The sequence below is a fragment of the Phascolarctos cinereus genome, unplaced genomic scaffold, assembly GCF_003287225.1.
Source record: "Phascolarctos cinereus isolate Bilbo 61053 unplaced genomic scaffold, phaCin_HiC Scaffold_9;HRSCAF=440, whole genome shotgun sequence".
Classification (NCBI taxonomy): Eukaryota; Metazoa; Chordata; class Mammalia; order Diprotodontia; family Phascolarctidae; genus Phascolarctos; species Phascolarctos cinereus.
This window is the reverse complement of record NW_027556402.1, coordinates 26,458,705-26,479,806: the sequence shown is the minus strand read 5'-3', so window position 1 is coordinate 26,479,806 and position 21,102 is coordinate 26,458,705. Positions and strand designations below refer to the sequence as shown.

The window sequence follows — 21,102 nt, the reverse complement described above, 5'->3', positions numbered from 1 at the left end:
CTTGAAATAATACCCTACCGTCAATCTCTCCCTTTCTGATTTACGTCTTGCTCTCTCTTAAAACCCTGGAGGAGCAACAGCGCAGGGTGGATGTCACTGGTGAAGTCTGCTGTCTTTTACCATCCAGGAATATAGATTCCAAAAGACGTCCCTAGACAGAACTTGGTCGCACTTTGAGGATAGGCGATCTCCCCTAGAATCCAAAAGTAAAGCAGACAGAGATGGGGAGCTGGAAGCTCACTGAGCCTCTCCTTGCAGTTGCGAAGAGTTAAATCTGTGAAAACCCACAAGGCTAAAACTCAAGAGAACTTTTTGTCTTTCCAGGACCCCAACTTTTCTCACCAAGTTTTACATTAGGGAGAGAGAGTTTATACACTGTATCATTTTCTACAGTTCTGAAAGGTCCGAACTCCACAGAACACACATTTCAGTGAAGATTGCAGACTTCCGGAGGAGAAAATACACACTTTCCAATGGGGAGGGGGGTGGGGAACGGAAGCACCTCACGCACTAACTGAATTTCAATCAAAGTTTGAATGGCTGGGGGAGGGGGCGGAGGAGAGGCTTGGAAGAATGCTTGTGTTAGACAAAGCTGTTCGGATTAACCTAAAATGGAAGTTACAGAGTCAATTTGCTACTTATCTCTGGTATTATTACACAGCCCCATTGTCAACGATTACCAAAGGAGTTAGTCTTCCCTAAACTGCTGACTTCTAGGAGTTTCTAAGCTGAATTTCACTGACCTCTAATAAGCTCGAGTGAGTGCGCTCATGTGAGCCTGCAAGAAAATAATAGTGAGGAGGAGGATGGTAATGGTTATGAGGTAGTCTATGACTATTATGATCCCGGTGGTGTTCAAAGAGATAATGATGGTGGTAGTGATGGTGGAAACTATAGACAGATGCAATAAACAGAAGTACAGCTCATCTTCCTAAATTGCTACAGGCCTGCCCTTCTGACTGATACTCTCTTAGATACTGATGCGCTGCAAGGCTAAAGAAGGGACTGAGCATGCTCCTTACCTGCGGTGAAGCCTCCACCTGAGAACTGAACTGAGCGCGGACATCGGGTCTGTCCTCGTATTCAGAATCATCCCGGATGACCTTGAGAGACACTTGGAGAGCTAGAACTTAATTTGCTTTATGTCTTTACTCCTAACCCATCCATTCCCGTCTCCCCTCCCGTCCCCCGCCCCCCAGGAATCTAACTGAACAATCGATGACCCAGCTCTTCCCCAACACAAACGTTTGTTTCTTTTTCTTGTTTTGTTGCACAACACTGCTCAGGAAGACTTGGGGTGTGTGTGTGTGTGTGTGTGTGTGTGTGTGTGTGTGTGTGTGTGTGTGTGTGTGTGTGTGTGTTTTAACAGCTACCACATATTCCATGTGATTCTTTTTTTCTTTTATCAGTGGCATTTTCACTTCAAATGACAGACAGGTAGCCCCGATAGGTACATTACATATTACGTCTGTTACAGATATTTATTAAAATTCTGGGTCCAATGGTTATACGTTCTTATTCTCTTCCTTCCAAGGTCTAATTCATTCTCTTTGGGAAATGTTCAAATATTATTGATATTTTATTTTAACATTACTTTTATTTCTGAATTTTCTCCTTCCCTGTACAGGGAGCTCTCTCTTGAAATAGATTTTAAGAGAAAAAAAATTTAATTCCTGCCCACCCTATGAATTTATATTAATAAGCTAATTTTTTGTAAATACACCTGATGAAACCAAATCAAATTCACTAAGTGAGACTCCTTCCTCCCTCCTCCCCTTACCCCATTCCAGTTTTATGACAACTGCAACTAGTGACTGGCTGGTCATCTCCACAGAGTAAATTAACTGTAAAGTAACTGAGACCATCAGCTGGAGTAGAAAACACAAAGCAACTTGTTCTGATAGCACTAACCTAATGTAATTCGCAGATACACATCTCGCTCTGGGTTATCTATGCATTACCCTTTTCCCCACTTCCCTTCCACTTCTGTATACATGACTGAAGTTTTGCAATCTTGGCCAGCAGGTCACACACCATGGCAGATGGTCTCAGTTTAAAGTTGCTGAAGTTCCTGATATGTTAAGTCCTTGGGAGATTTAAGAGGCGTCTTTTGTTTTTGTTTTAGGATTAATATGATCTCTAGTTGTTCTTTCTATGAAAGTCAGCTTCATTTCTTTGTTTATTTTTAAATGTTTTTTCAGTGCAGATATATTTTAGAGTGGGTTATGGATTCTTATTTTCTTACTGCAATTTTAATCATTTTGATAGTGTGGTTTGGGGTAAGGAGAGGTTTGTTGATTTTTCAGAATGAATGAATATATATTTTTTAATTAGTAAAATCAGGATCTATTTTGTGAGAATGGTGGAAATGGCTTCAGAATAATGTGCTCATCTCCTCTATCTCTATCTCAAAACCCAGAAGAGGATGAAATTGTACTTACTATTAGGATGGAATAATATGAATTATGATGGACAGTACCACTAGAAAGAAATTATTGTAGTAAAATCTCCTTCAAAACAACGTCCTTAATGCACAAACACAAAAACAACCCACACTTTGGCCTTTTCACCTCTTCACTATAGGATGCTTAACAACCTAGTGAATAGTTTGGAACGTCTAAGTAAAGTCTCGGAAAGATCTGAAAGAGTCGGGGAAATCAGCAATCTTTCCTCTTTCTGTATTTAATAAATAGATTGTACAATATCTCCTGCCCCCATTTCCAATTTTCCTACTACTTTCATTTCTAGAGGGGACCAAAGATAAGTAAATAAATAAATAAATGAACGAGCAGTACTTTCTTTATTTTGAAAAGTTTGATGGGAGAACCTATTTTTTAAAAAGCCTTCTCTCTTCTCTTCCCCTTTTTATCTCCCTCTCTCCAGTGTATTAACTTTAAAAAAAATTAAGATAAATGTATTTCATTTTCTTTTATCGTTTGTTTAAAAGAAGCCAGACAAAAAGATTCCTAAATGGTATCAGAGTTTCTTTTCTGTCAAGGTGTGTTTCTTTAATGTGTCCCTGTCCGCCCCATCCCCAAGTCGCAAGCAGAATGAAATCTGCCTGCCTCGCTCTTCTTTCCATAGAAAAATATTAAACCCAGAAAGAGATGCGACAACCACAGCAGCTCCGAGGCCCTGCTGCCTGCTCTTCTGACTTCGTGTTTGACTGAGCATTCTATCTCAGATATATGGAAATGAGTACTTCCCGGAGTCCTCCTGGGACATCCTCGGAAAGGAGGCGGTGGGGGGGCGAGTGAGAGAAGAGAAAGCAATCGGGGAAAAATTAGACATCGCAGACATAAGATACCATTCTGAGTCTTTCAAAGGAACCTGATGGACGGGGCTGGGTTTCTTTAATCTTCCTAATCCACACATCCTGGAAATGTGGCTTCACCATCATCACCACCACCACCACCCCCCAACAAAAATTTAAAAACCCCTGGGAATCCCCTGAAGAAACCGATCTGAAATGGTATTTTTTTCTATCAGTAAGCTTTATTATTTGAGATCTCTGATGAGATCATATGATCTGTACCCCTCCTTTCATTAGAGGCAACAGACGACTTCGAACTGGTTTTAATTGATTTATCCTTTTAAAACAGAAAGTGCATTACATTGAACTGGTTTAGCAAAGGAGGTTTTCTTCTCTTTACAAACCGAATTTTTATATAAATTAATAAAGGTTAAAGATGCTAATATACCATGATTATTAGCTTAAAGGAAACAATTTACATATTCTCTAGTATTCTTTATGATACAAAAACACACTTCAAATTCAATTACAGCAACTAAATGGATTCTTATATTTCCGATTGAGAGTGGTTGCAACACTTCCCAACATCTACCTTAACACGCGTTTATCGGAAAGGAATGAAATTAAAACACAAGCTATTTTATTCTGTCCTTCCCCAATCCCCTTTTATTATCACTAATAAATAGGAACAAAGCAACGTCTGATTTCAGAATAGAACGAAGAGTGGCAGGGATGTGGCCCATCAGAGACTGAGCAGACCTCAGCTGTAGCTGGGCTCCATCTCTAAACTGATGTCCTTGGATTGGGAACCTAGGCAGGCATGGTGTGAGGCACGCCAGTTACCCTGCTATGGGGAGGCTGAGGCTGATGGATCGCTTGAGCTCAAGAGTTCTGAGCTACAGTAGGGCAAAAAGTGGGTAGGTGTCCGAAGTCCGGCACCGGTACAATAAAGCCCCAAGGAGCTGCCTAAGAAGGGACTACCCCGCCCAGGCGGAAACCAAGGTGAAAACTCCTATGCGGATCAGCTGTGGGATAGAGCCAAGGGTGAGCGCTGCGCTTCCAGCCTGGGCGAGAAAGGAGACGAGAAAAAGAGGGAGAAGGGGAGAGAGACAGACAGAGAGAGAGAGAGAGAGAGAGAGAGAGAGAGAGAGAGAGAGAGAGAGAGAGAGAGAGAGAGAGAGAGAGAGAGAGAGAGAGAGAGAGAGAGAGACAGACAGAGACAGAGAGAAAAGAGAGGAGAGAGACAGAGAGGCAGAGAGAGAGAGAGAGAGAGAGAGGAGAGAGAGAGAGAGAGAGAGAGAGAGAGAGAGAGAGAGAGAGAGAGAGAGAGAGAGACCCGCCAATTAAAAGAGGAGGAAGAGGGATAAAGGTAGGAAAAACTTTAGAGGCAGTAGACAAATAGAAAAAGGGGAAAGCGAAAAGGCAACAAGAAGGGATGCTTGTCTTGGATATATCTTAAAACGCTTTCAAAACTGAAGGGGAACATGGGATTGGAATACATCTTAAATTCAGAGGGGGCAGGTCGAACTATACTTTTATACAAAAAAAAGATGCTTTACATTTTAAATATTCGCAGTAAAATGAACTAGTCAGTATGACTCACGATTTATTTACAAAGAGCCTTCAACACGTTACTTTAGTTCCAACTGCAGTTTGTGGCTGAGAACCGGTCCCTCTTCCCATCCCATCCTGCAGCTGGCGCGACTCGGCGGTCCCCAGAAGAAGGGCCCAGGCGCTGCAGGCGGCTCCCCTACCATAACAACACTTCCTTCACCCACTCCCTCCCTGCTTGCCGGGAACAAACAGTAGTGAGAGCCTAGGGTAGGGCGCGGGGGCGGGGAGCCGCAGGACGGGAGAAAAAGGTCTAGAGGGTGACTGGGGGACTTGGTTCGGTGTATTTGTTTATTTGCTTTGCGTGTTTCGATGTCTCCGAGTCTCTTCCCGTCACTTATAGAGTTTAGAAAAATATACATATACATCTCAGAAAATAGCAAATGTCCGCCCTTAACCGGGGTTGAGTCCTCAGTGCTCTTGGGAGGGTTGGGGAGGGTGAGGACTTGGGGTGTCTTGAGGCGGAGAGCCGGCAAAGCGAGAACACTGGGCCGGATCCCATACTCTCTGCACTTTTGCTAGCGGGCCAGGCTAGCTCCACCCTGGCCGAAGTGGGTGGGAGGTTCTAGGAGCATTCGTTGGTTTATGAATGTGTGCGTTGGGTGTGCGGTGAGTGCGTGGCGAACTGGCATTCTCACCACTAGGGACGGGACAGGATGAGATTGGGCCGGGCTGGGGTGAAATGAGGAGATGAGGTGAAAAGGAGGGGATGAGGTGGCTTGGGGCGGGGCGGCGTGGGATGCTCAGGACTGCGCAAGTGGTGACTTTAAGAGGAGTTTTCATTCTCTGACGTGTGCACGAGCAGGCTGCTGCTGCTAGACTTGTGTTTTTTCAGCAACTGGGTGATTTTCTCATCGTCGGAGTTGGGGTCCAGAGGCTTGTTATAGTCGTCGTCTTCCTCCTCGTTCTCCGAGGTCCCCTTCAGCCGCTCCGTTTCGGAGTCCTGCTTCTTCTTGGCTGTGGCCATCTCGGCCGCGTGTTTCTTCCTCCACTTGGTCCGACGGTTCTGGAACCAAACCTGCAGAGCCCGGAGCAGGGGGGGAGGAGTAGGAAAAGGATGTGTCCAAAGTTTTACCGCAGACAGCAGAAAAGCCGGCGGAGAGAAGCAGGGAGGATGGTGACGAGAGGAGAGAGAGAGAGAAAGGGAAATTAGAGGGAATATTAAGGTTTCCAGTGCAGTTCGTCATTCACACCGTCACCCACTGACATTCAGCTACCCCCTCTTCTAGAAAGCAAACTCATTTTGCCCGACAGTCTGTCCCAGTTCTTTGGAGTCACTAGTACAAACTCAGAGCACTTGTCAAGGCTAAGAAATGTACTGTTGTTGATCCTGTCACCGAGTGATGGTTCAGAAGAGTAAAACTAAAATTAGGTGACTTGAAAGAATATGCAGTGAAAGAGAGAGAGAGAGAGAGAGAGAGAGAGAGAGAGAGAGAGAGAGAGAGAGAGAGAGAGAGAGAGAGAGAGAGAGAGATGGATGTTGAATCCCTTCCCTAATTTAATGGGGGGGGAACCTTTCTTCCTCCATTTCACTCCAACGTTTTGTTGGTGTTTTTAATTGTTCTGTCATATATGCCTCTAATTATTTTTGTTTGTTTTCTTATGTGGAGGAATTTCAAAACATCCTCAAAAGTTCGTATTGGAGGGAAGAGGAAGTTCTTAAATAGTTCATTACAGTTTTTCTTCTCCCTGTTTTCCCATTTAGACCTAAGGCTGTTTAATTTGTCTAATCGCAGGACTGAGTGCCCATCCTCAGACTATGTAAATTGCTCTCCTCCCCTTCCCCAGGATTTAATAAATGTGTCCGTTTGGTAGCCAGCCTAAAATGCAAAGTAAAAGCTTCTGCTAAATCCCCAAAGTAACCCACATAAATATGCCAATTTATTCATTTCTCCACACAGAGAAGTTTAGGACACCCCTCCCCCCAAAAAAAACTGGTATAGGTTTACTTCTAGTAAAATTTTTAAAATGTGAGATTTGTTGCTTAAAATTGTGTTTTAAAATTATCTAATTTTTCAAATAAAATAGATCCTTCTAGAAAACGACCATATGGTACCAACTTATCATTTTGATATTGTTGAACAATAAAAAAAAAAAACTAAAGGTGTTCAATTGCTAGACAGGAATTTTTCACCAAATACATGACACAATCCTGGATGAATATATTTTCATCTGAGCCATCAGCAATATGCAATAAATTATAGTGGGGCCTGTGAATTGGCTTCTCTTTATGTTTTCCCATCCGTTATGTATTTTATTCCAAGGAGCAGAATTGTGAGGAGAGGGGCTGTGATTTTCATTGTATTGGTGACAATAATTCACTCCTAGCTATTTAGATGGATTTACAGTGACAAATGAGGATCTCCAGGCAACAGTGGTATGGAGGTAAACCAACCTCCAAGTGTAAAAACACATTTTGAAGTAGAAAGTAGCCTGGAATAATATCCAAAGAAAAACGTGGTATTTAAAATTAGTTTGTAATAGTGATCGTTGAATTTTTTTTTAAAGCACTGCTGAATGGCAACATTAGCTAATACTAATGATGTTTGGGGTTTTAATTTAAGGAATAGGCAACAAAATCAATTAAAACAGAGCAACTTGGCAAGGCTCAGAATAAACACACATCCAAAAAGAGGTCAGATACAACAAACCAGAAAAGGAGTGTAAAGGAAAATAAACTTGAAACCTAGTAGCCATAATAATTACTCTGTACAATCTAAGTCAATGCATCACCTCTTTCCCTGCCTCCCCCCCCCATTTCTAAAACTGAAACAGTTGAAAAAAAGAGAGCAATTTGAGGCCCAGGAATAAGGCCAGAATTCTTTTGACTATAGTTAGGGTCATTTTGCTTTTTAAAGATACTGCCAGAAGATAATACAGAGATTATAACTCACAAAGATAAGATTGATTCCGATAGATGGAAAATAATTTCCCTTTTTCTCTCTAAACTCAATATAGTCTCAGTCTTTCATATTACCTTCACTGCTCACCATAAAACACGAATGTGTTGTGGTAAACTCACATATACACAACACCTATTATTGTTAAAATTATGGTTCTGCACACACTGCAATGTGCACTCTAAGAGTAAAACACTGGGAAAGACAAGCTTATACCAGGCACAAGGTGCCTGATCATCAAAAGTACCAGAAAGCTTTATGGAGGGAATAAAAATAAGTAGTACAGATCTTTTGGTAATTCCCCCTTTTATGGGATGTTCGCTGATACCCAGATTAACCTTATTTTAAAGGCAGGGGTTGGGTTCTTTTTTGTTTGTTTATCAATTGCTTTTAAAGACAGAACTGCTTTGTAACATCTTTATATAGACAATTTTTTTTTGCTAATTTTCCCTTCTTTTACTACAGTCTCTTCCATGCTCAAGGCCACAACCTTCCTATAAAGTTCGACTCCAGAAGCTCACCTTGACTTGACTCTCCGTCATCCCCAGAGAATAAGCCAGCCTCGCTCTTTCAGGTCCCGCCAAGTATTTTGTTTGCTCAAAAGTCTTTTCCAGAGCAAAAATCTGCTGTCCTGAGAACGTGGGTCTTGTATGTTTCCTCTTCCCATCTTTGTCCAGCAAAATTGAACTTTGATCTGACATAATGGATGAGAAAGGATGAAGACAGGAGATTAAATATGACTGAACTTTCAAAAAAAACTTTTTTGCCCTGGGAAAGTAAACCTTGTTCTGTCACAAGAAAAATTTCCTGGAGTAGAGTCACCGATAGTGATTATGGCCACAATATGTTTCCATTAACTGCTTTGATACGGCTTTATTTTTATAATATTTGTCATCCTACTCACAGACAAATCAAATTGAACAAGGACAAAGGATTGTTTTTCATTATGGAAAGTTTGTCTGAGCCAAATTGGAAAAGATACAATCAATTAAGGAGAAGTTGTGGCCAAAAGCCTGTCTAATCTTTTATTATACATATTGTTCTGCCTTCAATTTATCCTGGAAAATGAATAGAAATAATAAGCAATGTGATTTTGTGTTTCCATTACAAAGATATGCTTTTTAGGGGAAAAAGCCTTAGACTAAGGGTATGGAAAGTGGTAGGCTAGTATCACCTTTGCCACTTGCTAGCCTGCGATCTTGGACAAATCACTGGATCTCAATGGGCCTCTATTGCCTTAATAAGAGGGTTGGATTGGATCAAACATTCTTAATCTTTTTTTGTGTCATGGCCCCCTGATGAAGACTATGAAAACCTTCTTAGAATAATGTTTTAAAATGAATAATCCATAGGATTGAAATGAAATTTCATTAAATGAAAAATACATAGAATTACAAAGGAAACCAATTACGTTGAAATTCAGAAATTAAAATATTTTTTAAAAAAACAAGTTCTAAGAACCCTTGTACTAGATAATTTCTGAGATCTTTTCCAGCCATACATCTATATTTCTACGTAGTAAATAAATCATCCAAAGAAACCTGTTAAGTTCAGGCGCTCGCACTGTGGGTTTGGTTTGTTTTTGTTGTTAACGGTGTCTTTAAAAAGATCAAACTGCCGGCATGACTTGGACCTCCCTCTAGACCTCTCTTCATCCTTTCTACCTACTTTCAACTCAGCTGCTTTTTTCCAAAGTGTTATCTCCTAAGCTCTTGCAACCTACAAACATGTATTCAACCTCACCAAAAGAACTCTCGAGAATTAACTAACTTGGTTGAGTCAGACAAAATAAAAATAAAGAGGAATGAAAAAGGACGCTTTCACTGGGGACACAAAAATCATACGGAAAGCCTAGAGCCTCTCCCTGATCTAGGGAGGGAAAAGTCAAATGTGAATGGGGGGGGGAAGGATAGTGAGAGGCAGGAGACAGTTTTTTTTTTCCCAAGGGAAATCCTTGGGGACTAGGTTGTTTCTTCCTCGTGTTTCTCTCTTGTTATTCGCTCCTGCCCCTGCATCCTTATCCCCATTCTTGTCTTAGAAAGTTGAGGATTTATGCTCCCCTATATGAAAACAAGGGTTAACTGATTTGGGTGAAAAACAGAAAGGGGAAGGGGGGAAAAAAAGCGTGCAAGCGAATCTACCAAACAGCACTTGTAGACTGGAAACATAAGTGAACAGAGCAATGTCCTAAGTGGCTGGCCGGAGAAGGGAAACACTAGAACCAAAGGGCTGTCCTCGATTTAACCATTATTGCCTTCCTCTGAGAGTGCCTAGTAGGTCAACAATGGGCTCGCTGGTGGCCAAATTTACCCAAGGCGAGAGAGGGGCGGGGAGGTGAAGGAAGAATAAAATGACACCGTGGTTTACATGCAAATAAACACATTCCTCTCTGGGGCCTTCGGTGCAGTCCAACTTAGTGAACTCTTTTGCAGCTCAGTCCCCTGCCCACCCCCCCCCCCATCACGGGCCTTCCAAGAAGGGGACTGGGAGGAGTCCTAAACCCGCCATCAGAACCACAGGCGAAGGCGGCCTCTGACTAAGGGTCGATCAGGTCTTCCACCTCCTGCCCACCCAAGTAGTGTCCATAGCCAGGCAGAAGTTGAGCGGCACAGAGGGGAGCGGACCCGTAGGTTACAGGGCTAAGCACAGCAGAAAAGCAATGGTGTACCTATGGCTGCTGTATTTCCCGTGTAACATCCCCTCCCCCCCCAGGCCCTCTCCCTCTCTACCATCCTTAAGCACACACCTGCTTCTCGAGATTCACTTCCAGTCAGAGGAGAGGGTGTGATAAGTGACTATAGCGGCTCAGAAAGTTGGGAGCCTTGTTTCAACCCTTCCCCACTCCGCGCTCCGCTCCCATTCCAATTCCCCCACCTAAGCCTAAGATGGGGTCCTTATTCCCTGCCAAACTACACAAGGTGCAATCGTGAGCGGGGTGGGGAGGATGGATATGGGAATGAGACAGAAAATGGTATGTGTATGGGGCAGAGAAGGAAAATACAGGGAGGCGATACTCACGAGGGGTGCAAGCAAGCCGGGCATCTCTCCACGGAGGGCTCTGCATCACCCCAGGCCAGAAGATGGGGGTCCGGCCAGGCAGCTCCGCCAGGGGCTTGGGGTACCTGCCAACAGCAGCCACTGCGGCGGCACTGGGGCTGAAGTAGAGGCCAGGGGGAGGAGGCGGGGGGCTAAGGCTACTGAAGCGAGGCAGGCCGGCCAGCAGCCCCGCCGGGGAAGAGGCAGCTGCGGCTGCAGCTGCAGCGGCTGCGGCGGCTGCTGCTGAGGAGGAGGAGGAAGAAGAGGAGGAGGCAGAAGAGGCAGAAGAGGAGGCAGAAGAGGAGGAAGAAGAGGAGGAGCCGGACGGCGAGGCAGAGGGCAGGGAGGCCCCGGAGGTCAGGGGCATGGAGGGCCGGCTCAGGATGTCGTTGATGCCGTGCGGGGTGGCAGCCGAGAGCTGCTGTGGGGGGCTACCCAGAGACGAGAGCCCCCCAGAGGTGGAGGGTTTGAGGCCGGCGGGGTTATGGGCGCCCAAGGGTGGGGAGGGCGAGGAGGACGACGAAGACGACGAGGAGGAAGAAGGGGAAGAGGAAGCCGGGGGCCCCGTCGGGAGCGGTGGGTAGGCGGCCGGGTACAGTGGGGTCTTCATCTCAGCCATGCTGTGCAGGGCAGCCAGGGGCGGGCTGCTCAGCAGGAACGCGCTCTGCCGGGTGCCCTCCATAGGCCCCACAGCTAACATCCCACAGCCGAGCGCGGAGGCCGGACCCACAGGCTCACAGGGTAGCGTGGAGCCAAGTATCCGAGGGGCCCTAAGGGCTAGGGGATCCTCGGGGGATCGGGCAGAGGGCTGGGGCCGGGGGAGGGGCTGGAGTCCCTCCTTCTTGGACAAGCCTGGTGGAGTTGGTCCCGAAACTCGGAGGAGGAGAGGAAAGAAAGCCCCAGGATGCTGCGCCCACCCCAAGCTACTAAGGACCCGGTAGTGCAGGGGGAGGGGGCAACCTTACAAAAAGGGGAAAATAGAATCACTCTTCCCCAAGTGGTTTCTCTCTTTCTCTTTCTCTCTCTCTCTCTCTCTCTCTGTGTTTCTGTCTCTGTCTCCCTTTTTCTGTCTCTCTTTCTCTTTCTCTCTGATTTTCTTCAGTAAAGAGGAGGAAGAGGAGGTTAGGAATCAGGTTATTTTGCCCTGGCCTGAGATCCTTTCTTGGGTCTCTTGATTTCTCGCTCTTCTTTCCGCAGACACCGAGGCTCAAAATTCGTTTTTTCTCATCTTCCTCTGGAGAGAAGCCAACAAAAACCTAGTTACCGCTAGTTTAGTACAAAGTTAGAGCCCCGGAGATTCCGCTTTGATGTTAGAAATGGAAATGGGGGCGGGGAGCTCTTTCTCTCAAAGCGTCCCTTTATTAAGCCAGTTAAACTGCGAGTTGTCTTCAGGTACTGCCACCCTATCCGCGGCGTTGTTAATCTGCCCTTGGTACGAGCTGTGTTGCAGCAGATGAATCAAGGGCTACGTGGGATACAGCCTCTCGGTGTGGTTCCGGGATTTCAGCCCTATTCTAGGCAAGTGCCAGGAGCCAGTAAAAAACAAGACGACCACTTTTCCACGGCTTCAACACCTTGCCATGTCCTCGTTTTCTTGGTGTTCGGCAGCAGAAAGCTTCGATCTCTTTTTGAAAAGAAAAAGAAAGAAAGAAAAGAAAAGAAACCAAAAAAAAAACACCCCACCCTTAATAATACTGTGATAAAAGAATAAAAGGGGAAAGTTTGGAGATTTCAGTTACAGCCTAGGTCCCTGCTGTTGGAGCGTTTCCTTTCTCCTTCTTCTTTTCTTGTATTCACTCCAAGCATTACTTTTACAAACGGGTCTGGTAACAAAGGCCACTACCCCTCGAGAGGTTTCCAAAACACGCCCTCTCTCCTTTTCTTGCCCTTTTCCTTTCCTTGCTTTCTCTCTCCTTTTATCTTAGGCTCCTGTTTGATGAGTCCTTTTCTCTCTCTTAAAACTGTAATCTCTCTCTCTCTCTCTCTCTCTCTCTCTTCTCTCTTCTCTCTCTCTCTCTCTCTTCTCTCTCTCTCTCTCTCTTTCTCTCTCCCCCCACTTCCTCCCTTCTTCCTCTCAGTTCCTGACAGTTCAGATGAAGCTCTCAAAGGTAATAAAACATTTGCATCACTCCCTACCTCCCTTTAGCTGTAGGGGGGAGTGTATTGGATGGGGGGGGGAAGAGAACTTTGAAAGACGTCACTCAGAGGGAGGAGAAGGGGGAAGAATAGACTGAAGAGGGGGGGCGTGACCATTGCCTCCAATAGGACTGTGCTCCAGGTTACGACAAAGTAGCTGCTGCCATCACTTTGGAAAGGGCCGAGCCTTCTGAATGGCTGAGGGAGCAGAGAAAGGAGCACCAACCCAGATCTTAGGTTTGGACACGCAGAGGCTGCCAGCCCCCAGCTCCAGCCCTTCCCCTCCTCACCTAGAGTTGGACTGGACTGCTCTGGGCTGGGCAACAGCTGCTAGAGAGATTGTACCGGAGAATCTCCGGGAATGGCTGGCAATAGATGACCATGTGGCTGTTGCTTGTGGGCCAGCAAGCGCTGTCAATGATTGCGTTCAAGAAAATGGAAGGGGGGCACAGGGGAGAGAGGTGGAGGAGGGGAGAGAGAAAAGTAAGGGGAAAACAGTCCATTTATGGACTAACAGCTCTTCTCTCTTCCCTGTCTTTCTCTCCTCCCACCCCCAACTCAGGCACGCACCTCTGACAGACTGGGGTGGAGGTGGCAGTAGGAAGGACAAGTAAAATGGAGCTAATGGGGCTGCAGCCACAGCAGGCGCGGCTTGGCCCTATAGCTCTTTCTTTTGAAGTGATAATTAAGAGCCATCTGAGCTCCCCCAGAATTGTGTAAATTAATTTGCTGCTCTTTAAAGCTAAAGATGTCCCTCAACCCCTCGTGGCCCCAAAGGGTTCTCTGTTACGCACAACTTTCTCTTTCTCGTTTCATTCTTGCGCACTTTTCTTTCCATTCTTTTGACCTCATGTGACCATCATCATTACCATCGCAACTGCTGTGTTGACTCAAAAAGCTGCACACAAAATAAGCAACTCTGTGTGTGCGTGTGTGTGTGTGTGTGTGTGTGTGTGTGTGTGTGTGTGTGTGTGTGAAATGGGGGTCTATCTGACTGCTTCATAACCAAGCTGCCAGGGTTTCCCTGTTTCTTTTCTCTGTTACCACAAGGAGAGACAAAAACTCTTAGATCTTAGAGTTAGCTTTTAGAAGCCGCAGATCCTCCAAACCCTCAAGCTGCGCAGTAACTTTCGTATTCGTGAAGAGGCGTGTTCTGAATGTAACCCTCATTCCTATAAAACTACACGTCTGCTTCTTCTCACCGGGAGCCAATGCAGAGATGGAGCAAAATGCTTAGCTAACCCGAACTATGGTGTCATCCTCTTTAAAAAGAAATTTTCGGGATGAATTGGGGGTGGGCGGTGAATTCCCAGCAGCTAAGGGCACTGTAGCTCTCTCCATTAGGTCTGGCGCCAGCGGGGAGGGAGCAAAGGTACAGTCAAAAGATCTACACACTTCCTGCATGTGTGTGTGTGTGTGTGTGTGTAAATTGCCAGCTGTTGTTTGGTGGGGGGCAGAGTCACCACTAGCTTTTTAAGTGAAGTCATGGAGTCAATAGAAAGCAAATCGATGCAGATCAAATTGAAATAAATTTAATAAATGAAAGAACTTTGAGAGGAGCCTTGATTGGACTTACTTTGTCTTCCTGCTCAAATCTAAGCTAAAGAGAGGAGAGACTGAGAGGAGGGTGCTCAGCATCTCTCTGACACCTCTTGCTTTGACTTTCATTGCAAGATCCCTCCTTCCTTTTTGCTAGCTGTCCATCTACTTTTTCTGTGCCTAATCTTAGGAGGGGCTCCTTTTTCTTGTTTCTTTTCCCTTCTTTTTTCATTTCTTTTCTCTTTTCCTTTCTTTTCTTTTACTTTTCTCATATTCTTTCTTCATTACTCTGCAATCTTCTTGCATTAACAATGGTGTGTTTTTTTTGCTATTTCCCCACTTTCCTTATTCCTCCCCATTTTTCAAATAAAAAGAAGTATTGACACGCTGACAAAAAAAAAAAAAGGAAACCTATGTGTTTAGAAATAAGAAAGCCAAAAGACTCTCTTCAGCTTTAGGTGTTATTCTAGATTTAAGAAACGCCAGATAAAATGTGTATTTCTGCATTCGTAGTAGAAAAGAAAGGGTATTGTACATGAAACCGAAGATTTCTACTATTATGTTCAACTTAATTTTCTTTTTTAGTATGCAATAAGTTCAACCTATAGCTTTCAAAGCTGTCCTATTGTCTGTTCTTCTTTCTGGTCTTCCTTCTGTTCTCTATGATTTTAAAAAAGATAACTCAGTGAGATTTTTGGCTTTCTTCTTTACTGTCTTCAGTTAAGACCCAGATGGCACCCAAACTCCAAGTTAAATTTTTCAGTCTGCATTTATGAAGGGGTGGACAAGGATCCGCAAGTGGACGTTTCCTATAATCTGAGAGCGTCACAGGTCCAGGCCCTGGGAAGAGGCCAGGAGGCTGGGGAAGGAGCCAGTCCAAGCACGCTAAAGAGCTCAGCCTGGGGGCCTTGAAGAGCTTTCTCTGGCTTTATTGCAAAGGAAACCTTGCCTTGCCTCTCAGCACCTGTAATTTAGATGATTTTCCCTTAATCAACCCAAGTCTTGGGCCTGTCAGTGGTTGCTTCTTCCTGTCTTCCCTATCCCCGACCTCCACTCTCCCCACTCCCAGTGAATTTGTAGACATAAGGAGGGCTTTTAAGCTTAACCCAATTAAGGAAAAGATGTAGCCAAGCTCTGTCCCTAATGTATCCAGTTTCAAAGAACAAACTTTGCTTCTTAGATGACTTTTCAACGGTCCTGGCTTTGGCCTGGGACAGAAATATGCACTTTTTTCCTTTAGTCAAATTTAAATCCAGGAAGTCTCTAAACAGACTCAGGGCAGCCCAGGCAATAAATGAGTAAAGCTGATAGGAATAAAGAATCACCTGGAACAATCTGCTCCTATTTATTATTCATTTAAATAATTAAATTAACAGAAGTTATTAATTATGACTACAATAAATTTTGAGGCTCCTTTAGGAAGAATGGGGGGGGTGAGAAATGCATATATCTGTAGGACTGCGGGAAAAACATTCGTATTAAATAGAGCATATTGAATAAAATTCTTTCTCTTCTTTCATGGCAGTTGTTACTTGATCTGCTTAGTTATATCCAAGCAGGGATTTAAAAAGAAAAACAAAAAGGCACTAAGATATTTATCAGGGCATTCGTGCTAAGTCTCCCTGCCAGATGCCTGAAAGAAAAGAAAAGACTTCACTTATTCTTCACTGGAAGGGTTAAAAAAAAAAAAACATAGCAACTCCAGCTCAGAAAGAGCAGACCCTGAATCCTGATGTGTGTTGGTCTGTTACTGACAGTCAAGAGATGTCGTACACATTGTCTTTCAAAAGCCTCTGGTAGTCTGAACTGTCATATGCATTGTCTTTCATATGCCCTTGGAGAATTAGGACTTTCTTACCCCCAAAACAACAAAATTCTACTAATAAAATCTGGCAATACCAAGTAAAACCAAAGGAGTTTAAAATGTAACACACGGTTTTGCCTCCATCCCATCAAACATGTGTATATGTGTGCATGCATGTGTATGTGTGTGTGTGTGTGTGCATAATATGAAGGGGGGAAGAGCAGAAGAGGTTACATTTGAAAGTCAATGATTTGCATCTTAGTTGGAAGGTAATGAAAGCAGTTTGACAAACTCCTAGGTGGTAGAGGAACTGCAAGAGTGTAAAAACTGATGGTAGCGATGCATTCCAAGATTTTCTTTGTTGCTCTGGGGAGCAGAAGAAATTACTTCTATTTTTAGCCTACTGGTCCATACAGGGCTGGCCTTGTTGGAAGTGACACAGGGCACACAGCCGATCCAACCCATGATGTCGGAGAAGTCAATCGCCTTTTTATGATCCTGATCTAGGGTATGAGAATAAACACAGACAGCTTAGGAAAGCAAAGCTCTCCCAATGAAATAGTTCCTTTAAAGGCAGGCAGCTTCGGTCAGGGTGCAAGGAGATTGAAAGGCTATTCTTCTGTGCAAAGTCAAAGGCTTCCTTGCAGTAGCTTCTTGCCCACAGATAAAAGTTAGAGGCTTAGGAGGGGTTAAATCATTATATGCAGAGGTCAAATCTAGCTACGTGTGCGGCTGTAGAGAAATATGAGGCAAACCTTTTCGTTCTGAAATGCCTAAATAATTTCGGTTTTGTTTTCATTCTGTAGATCAGGGGTTCTAAATTTCAAAAGGTCCGTGAACTTGGTCGGGGAAAAACATGGCATCTTTATTTTCAGTGACCTTTAAATAAAATATAGAATTTCTTTCAATTATGAATGTAAACAAAATATTACTCAGAGAAGGACCTATCGATTTCACTAGCCTACCAAAAGAGTCCAACAACAACAGCAACAGACACACACACACACACACACACACACACACACGTTAAGAATCTTTGCTCTAGAATGATTGTCTAGTCCGCATGGTTAGTTGGGGGTGGAGGAGAGAAGAGGGGGGAGAGAATACCCTACTCCATCGCCGGTTTTCTTTGGGGACTTTAGAAGTGTTAGATAGGAGCTAAAAATAGGAGCTAACTACTCAGGACCTCTCCGACATTGCACCGAACCCAGCCTCCCAGACGATTCCAGGAGTGGCGGGAGAAAAAAAGAAAGAGGTTTTTGTTTTCTCTTCTCTCGTTGCAAAATACTGTAGCGCGGTTGGGGGTACCCTTGACAAGAGCCGCAGTCACCGACTGCCAGCTAATAACTAGTGCCGGCTCAAGGAGAGGATTTAGAGAGGGTTGGAGAAAGAGAGACAACAGATGCAATGCGATGAGAAGTAAGTATAAGTCTTTGTTCCGGCCTTGCGGGCTCTTTCCAACTTAGAGCTGTGTTCTGCTAGAAGGAGTGAAAACAATGACGGAGGAGAAGGGGCTATGAAAAACGCAGTGGACTGTGTACCGAGGCAGAGATCTGAACCCGACAAGCATTAGGCATCATCCCTGCAATTAAAAAACAGTCACAGCATTTTGCAAAAGTCTTCCGAAGGGGGAAAGCACACAAGCATATCCATTGCTGTGCTGGAAACAAATTGTAGATGTAGATACGTTTAGACAAGACCTGTGAGTTTATTAGTCTGGAACTCCCGGTGAGAAAACCGCTACCAAGGCAAATGGGCATCAGACATCCCTAGGGTCACACAGCCAGTAAGTGTCAGAGGTAACACTGGAACCCAGGTCTTCCTAACTAGAAGCTACTTGTCTCAAACTAAACACATATTGTAAAAGTGAAAAGCTTTTTTCACCCTTTTTGTGGGGGAGGGGGAGAGGAAGTGTTTTTCAAACTAGTATATTAGCTCTAGCTGAAAAAGAAAGTTTTGGAAAAGGGAGAAAATGAAAGCAAGGCTCTATTATCTCTGCCTCTGCGAGCAGGAACTTGAGGGCCAGGAGAAATAAATGACCTCTAGAAGAAAGAGGATGGAGAATTCCAGCTGAGCAAATGAAACGTTTGAAGTATTCCGTGAAGACAATCCTTTCGTTCCATGGAATTTACTTGTTTCAAAGTATTGAAATAAATGAACAACGTTTGGGGGATAGGATCCATTAGAGAGGGAATGAAGGATCTGTATTGCAAGGCTTTTAGATTTTTAGTAACAGTATCCAATTGAGGTTCAGTTTAAACGGCATCTTGAACATTAAAGAAAATGAATAACTTTCGAATGTGTATAGCACACGTAAACTGGGCGAGATTCGTTTTAGTTCTGAATTTCTTTAAAAATAAGTGACATATGAATTTTACCAAATTAAATAATTGATGCCTTCCTATTACGATTTATACACACATATATGTAGACATATAAACATACATATGTAAATGTAATTTTTGTCTAAGGTGTGGCTACACTTTATTATTCTCCGAAGCAAGTTATTTGTAGCTGGCCATCAGATACACAAGCCATAGGGTTTACCTTTGAGAAGGCTGAGATGCTGTTGCCCTCTTGTGGACATAATTTTCAGTATCATTTTTGCTTAGGAAAAAAAGAATAGTGATTCCCCATAGTCTTTTTTGGTGTTTGTAGACACCCAGTTTTGTTTTGTTTTGTTTTTAAGGATTCTGATATTACTTTAGTTCTTGCATCCTCTAACATCTGCTCTTTGATTAAAAGTAACCAAGTGACTAATATAGTCCAAAAAGTGGAAGGAAAGTTTGGCAATTTTCCTGGTTAATTCTAATAGGATCATATCTATTTAAACAATCCAGAGCAAAAATCCCACTCAGTCCCCACAACTCAGTTTTCAGATTAGCTTTTGACTAAGTAGGTGCTTTTTTAAACCTCTGATTTATTCACTGATAGCAGCTGTCAAAGGCCTGATCTAAAATCTTTGATAGAGTTGGTGTTCTTGTTAATGCAGTCAGTCAAAAAAGCATCTATTAAGTGTGCCAGGCACTGTGCTAAGCTCTGGGGATGCAAACAAAGTAGTTCATAATCCCCACCATCAAGAAGCATATTTATGTTCTTGTGAAGGAAACATTCAAATAACGTGTACAGATATGCACATATATCTAGTTGTGTGTGTGTGTGTGTGTGTGTGTGTGAGATACAGAAGGGGAGACACTAGAATCTGGAGGACCACATTAAAGAACGTAGAATTTTGACTAAGTCTGGGAAACCAAGAGGTAAATGTGAAAGGGTAAAGCATTCTAAGTAGGGGGACAGCCAGGGCAAAGGCATGGAATTGGGACATTGAGTGTCATGTGTAAAGGACAGCACAGTATAAGAGGACGGGTAAAATAAGAAAGGGCCTTGTCATGAAAAGCTTCAAATGCCAGAGAGGAGTTTTTATTTGCTCTTGCAGGTAATTGGGAGTCAATGGAGGTCATTAAGCAAGAGAATAACATAGACCCATAGTTTAGCAAAATCACTTTGGCAGCTAAGTAGAGAACAGATCATAGTAGGCAGAGATTTGAGGGAGAGAGATTACTAAGAAGGCTATTGCAAAAGTCCAAGAGAAAGGTGATGAGTGCCTGCCCTGAAGCGGTGGCTGGGTGATGAGGAGAAAAGACTATATTTGAGAGATATTATAAAGATTGAAATTATGAGATTTGGCAATGAATCTGATATTTGAGGTAAATAAGAATGGACAGTCAATTAGGATGTCACAGTCATGAGCCTGGTGATTGGAATCTTGGTGGTGCTCTCAATAGAAATAGAGAAGGTTGGAAGAATGTTGGATTTGGGTGGGGAGGGATCACCAGACACTAGAGTCTTCTTCCTTCAAGGGCAAATTGTTGTCAAAGACATAGCTTCTTCAACATTAGAAATGTAGCATTAGTTCATGTAATAAAAAACATGATGATAAAGCTGTTGTTTCAAAACAGTATTCCATCATTCAACGACACTCACTATCTGAGGATGGCACCAGATGTGGAAAACACAATAGAACTTACCAGAGACAATGGTGCAAGGGGGCCCACAAAGAAGAAGGATGTATTTCATGAAACATGATACTCTCCTCTGTACTTGGAAGCTAAACTCCTCAAAAAGACTATCTACAATAGGTTCCTCCACCTTCTCTCCTCTCACTCTCTTCTTAACCCCTTACAATCTGTCTTCTGACCTTATCATTCCACCAAAACTGCTCTCTCCAAAGTTAATAATGATTTCTTAGTTGCCAAACACAACAGCCTTTTCTCAAATCTCATTGTCCTTGTCCTCTCTGCAATCATTGACACTGTCAATCGCTCTCTCTTCCTTGATACTCTCTTCTCTCTAGGTTTACAGAACACCATGCTCTTCTGGTTCTTCTACTACCTATTTGACCACTCCTTCTTTCTCTCCTTTTCTTCCAGATCACACCCTCTAGCCATACAGAGGTGTCCCTCTTCTCTTCTCCCTCAATACTCCCTCACTTGATGATCTCAGCGCTCCTAGGGATTTAATTACTGATGATTCTCAAATCAATGTATCGTGCCACAAACTCTTGCTCATCTCCAGTCTCCCATCTCATTTTGAACTGGATGTGCAGTAGACATCTTAACCTCAATACGTCTAAACTCATTTTCTTTCCCCCAAGCTCCCTCGACCTTCTTACCTTCCCTGTTACTCTGGAGAGCACCATCATCCTCCTCATCCCTTGGCCTCACAACCTAGGAACTGGACTCTTATCTTTCATCTTCCACATCCAATATATTGATGAGGCCAGTTGTTTTCACCTTTGCAACACCTCTCCATTACACCTCCTT

General features: G+C 43.7%; 1 protein-coding gene across 1 annotated transcript; it reads right to left on the bottom strand.

The window, feature by feature from the left end:
* Nucleotides 1-4,919: 4,919 nt before the first annotated feature.
* NKX6-1 (NK6 homeobox 1) lies at nucleotides 4,920-11,500 on the bottom strand. Its single transcript, XM_020988581.1, has 3 exons — nucleotides 10,783-11,500; nucleotides 8,286-8,458; nucleotides 4,920-5,882 (listed from the first exon to the last, which is right to left on the bottom strand). The coding sequence occupies exons 1-3, from the start codon at nucleotides 11,498-11,500 to the stop codon at nucleotides 5,631-5,633; spliced, it is 1,143 nt and encodes a 380-aa protein (XP_020844240.1). The 3' UTR covers nucleotides 4,920-5,630.
* Nucleotides 11,501-21,102: the final 9,602 nt, after the last annotated feature.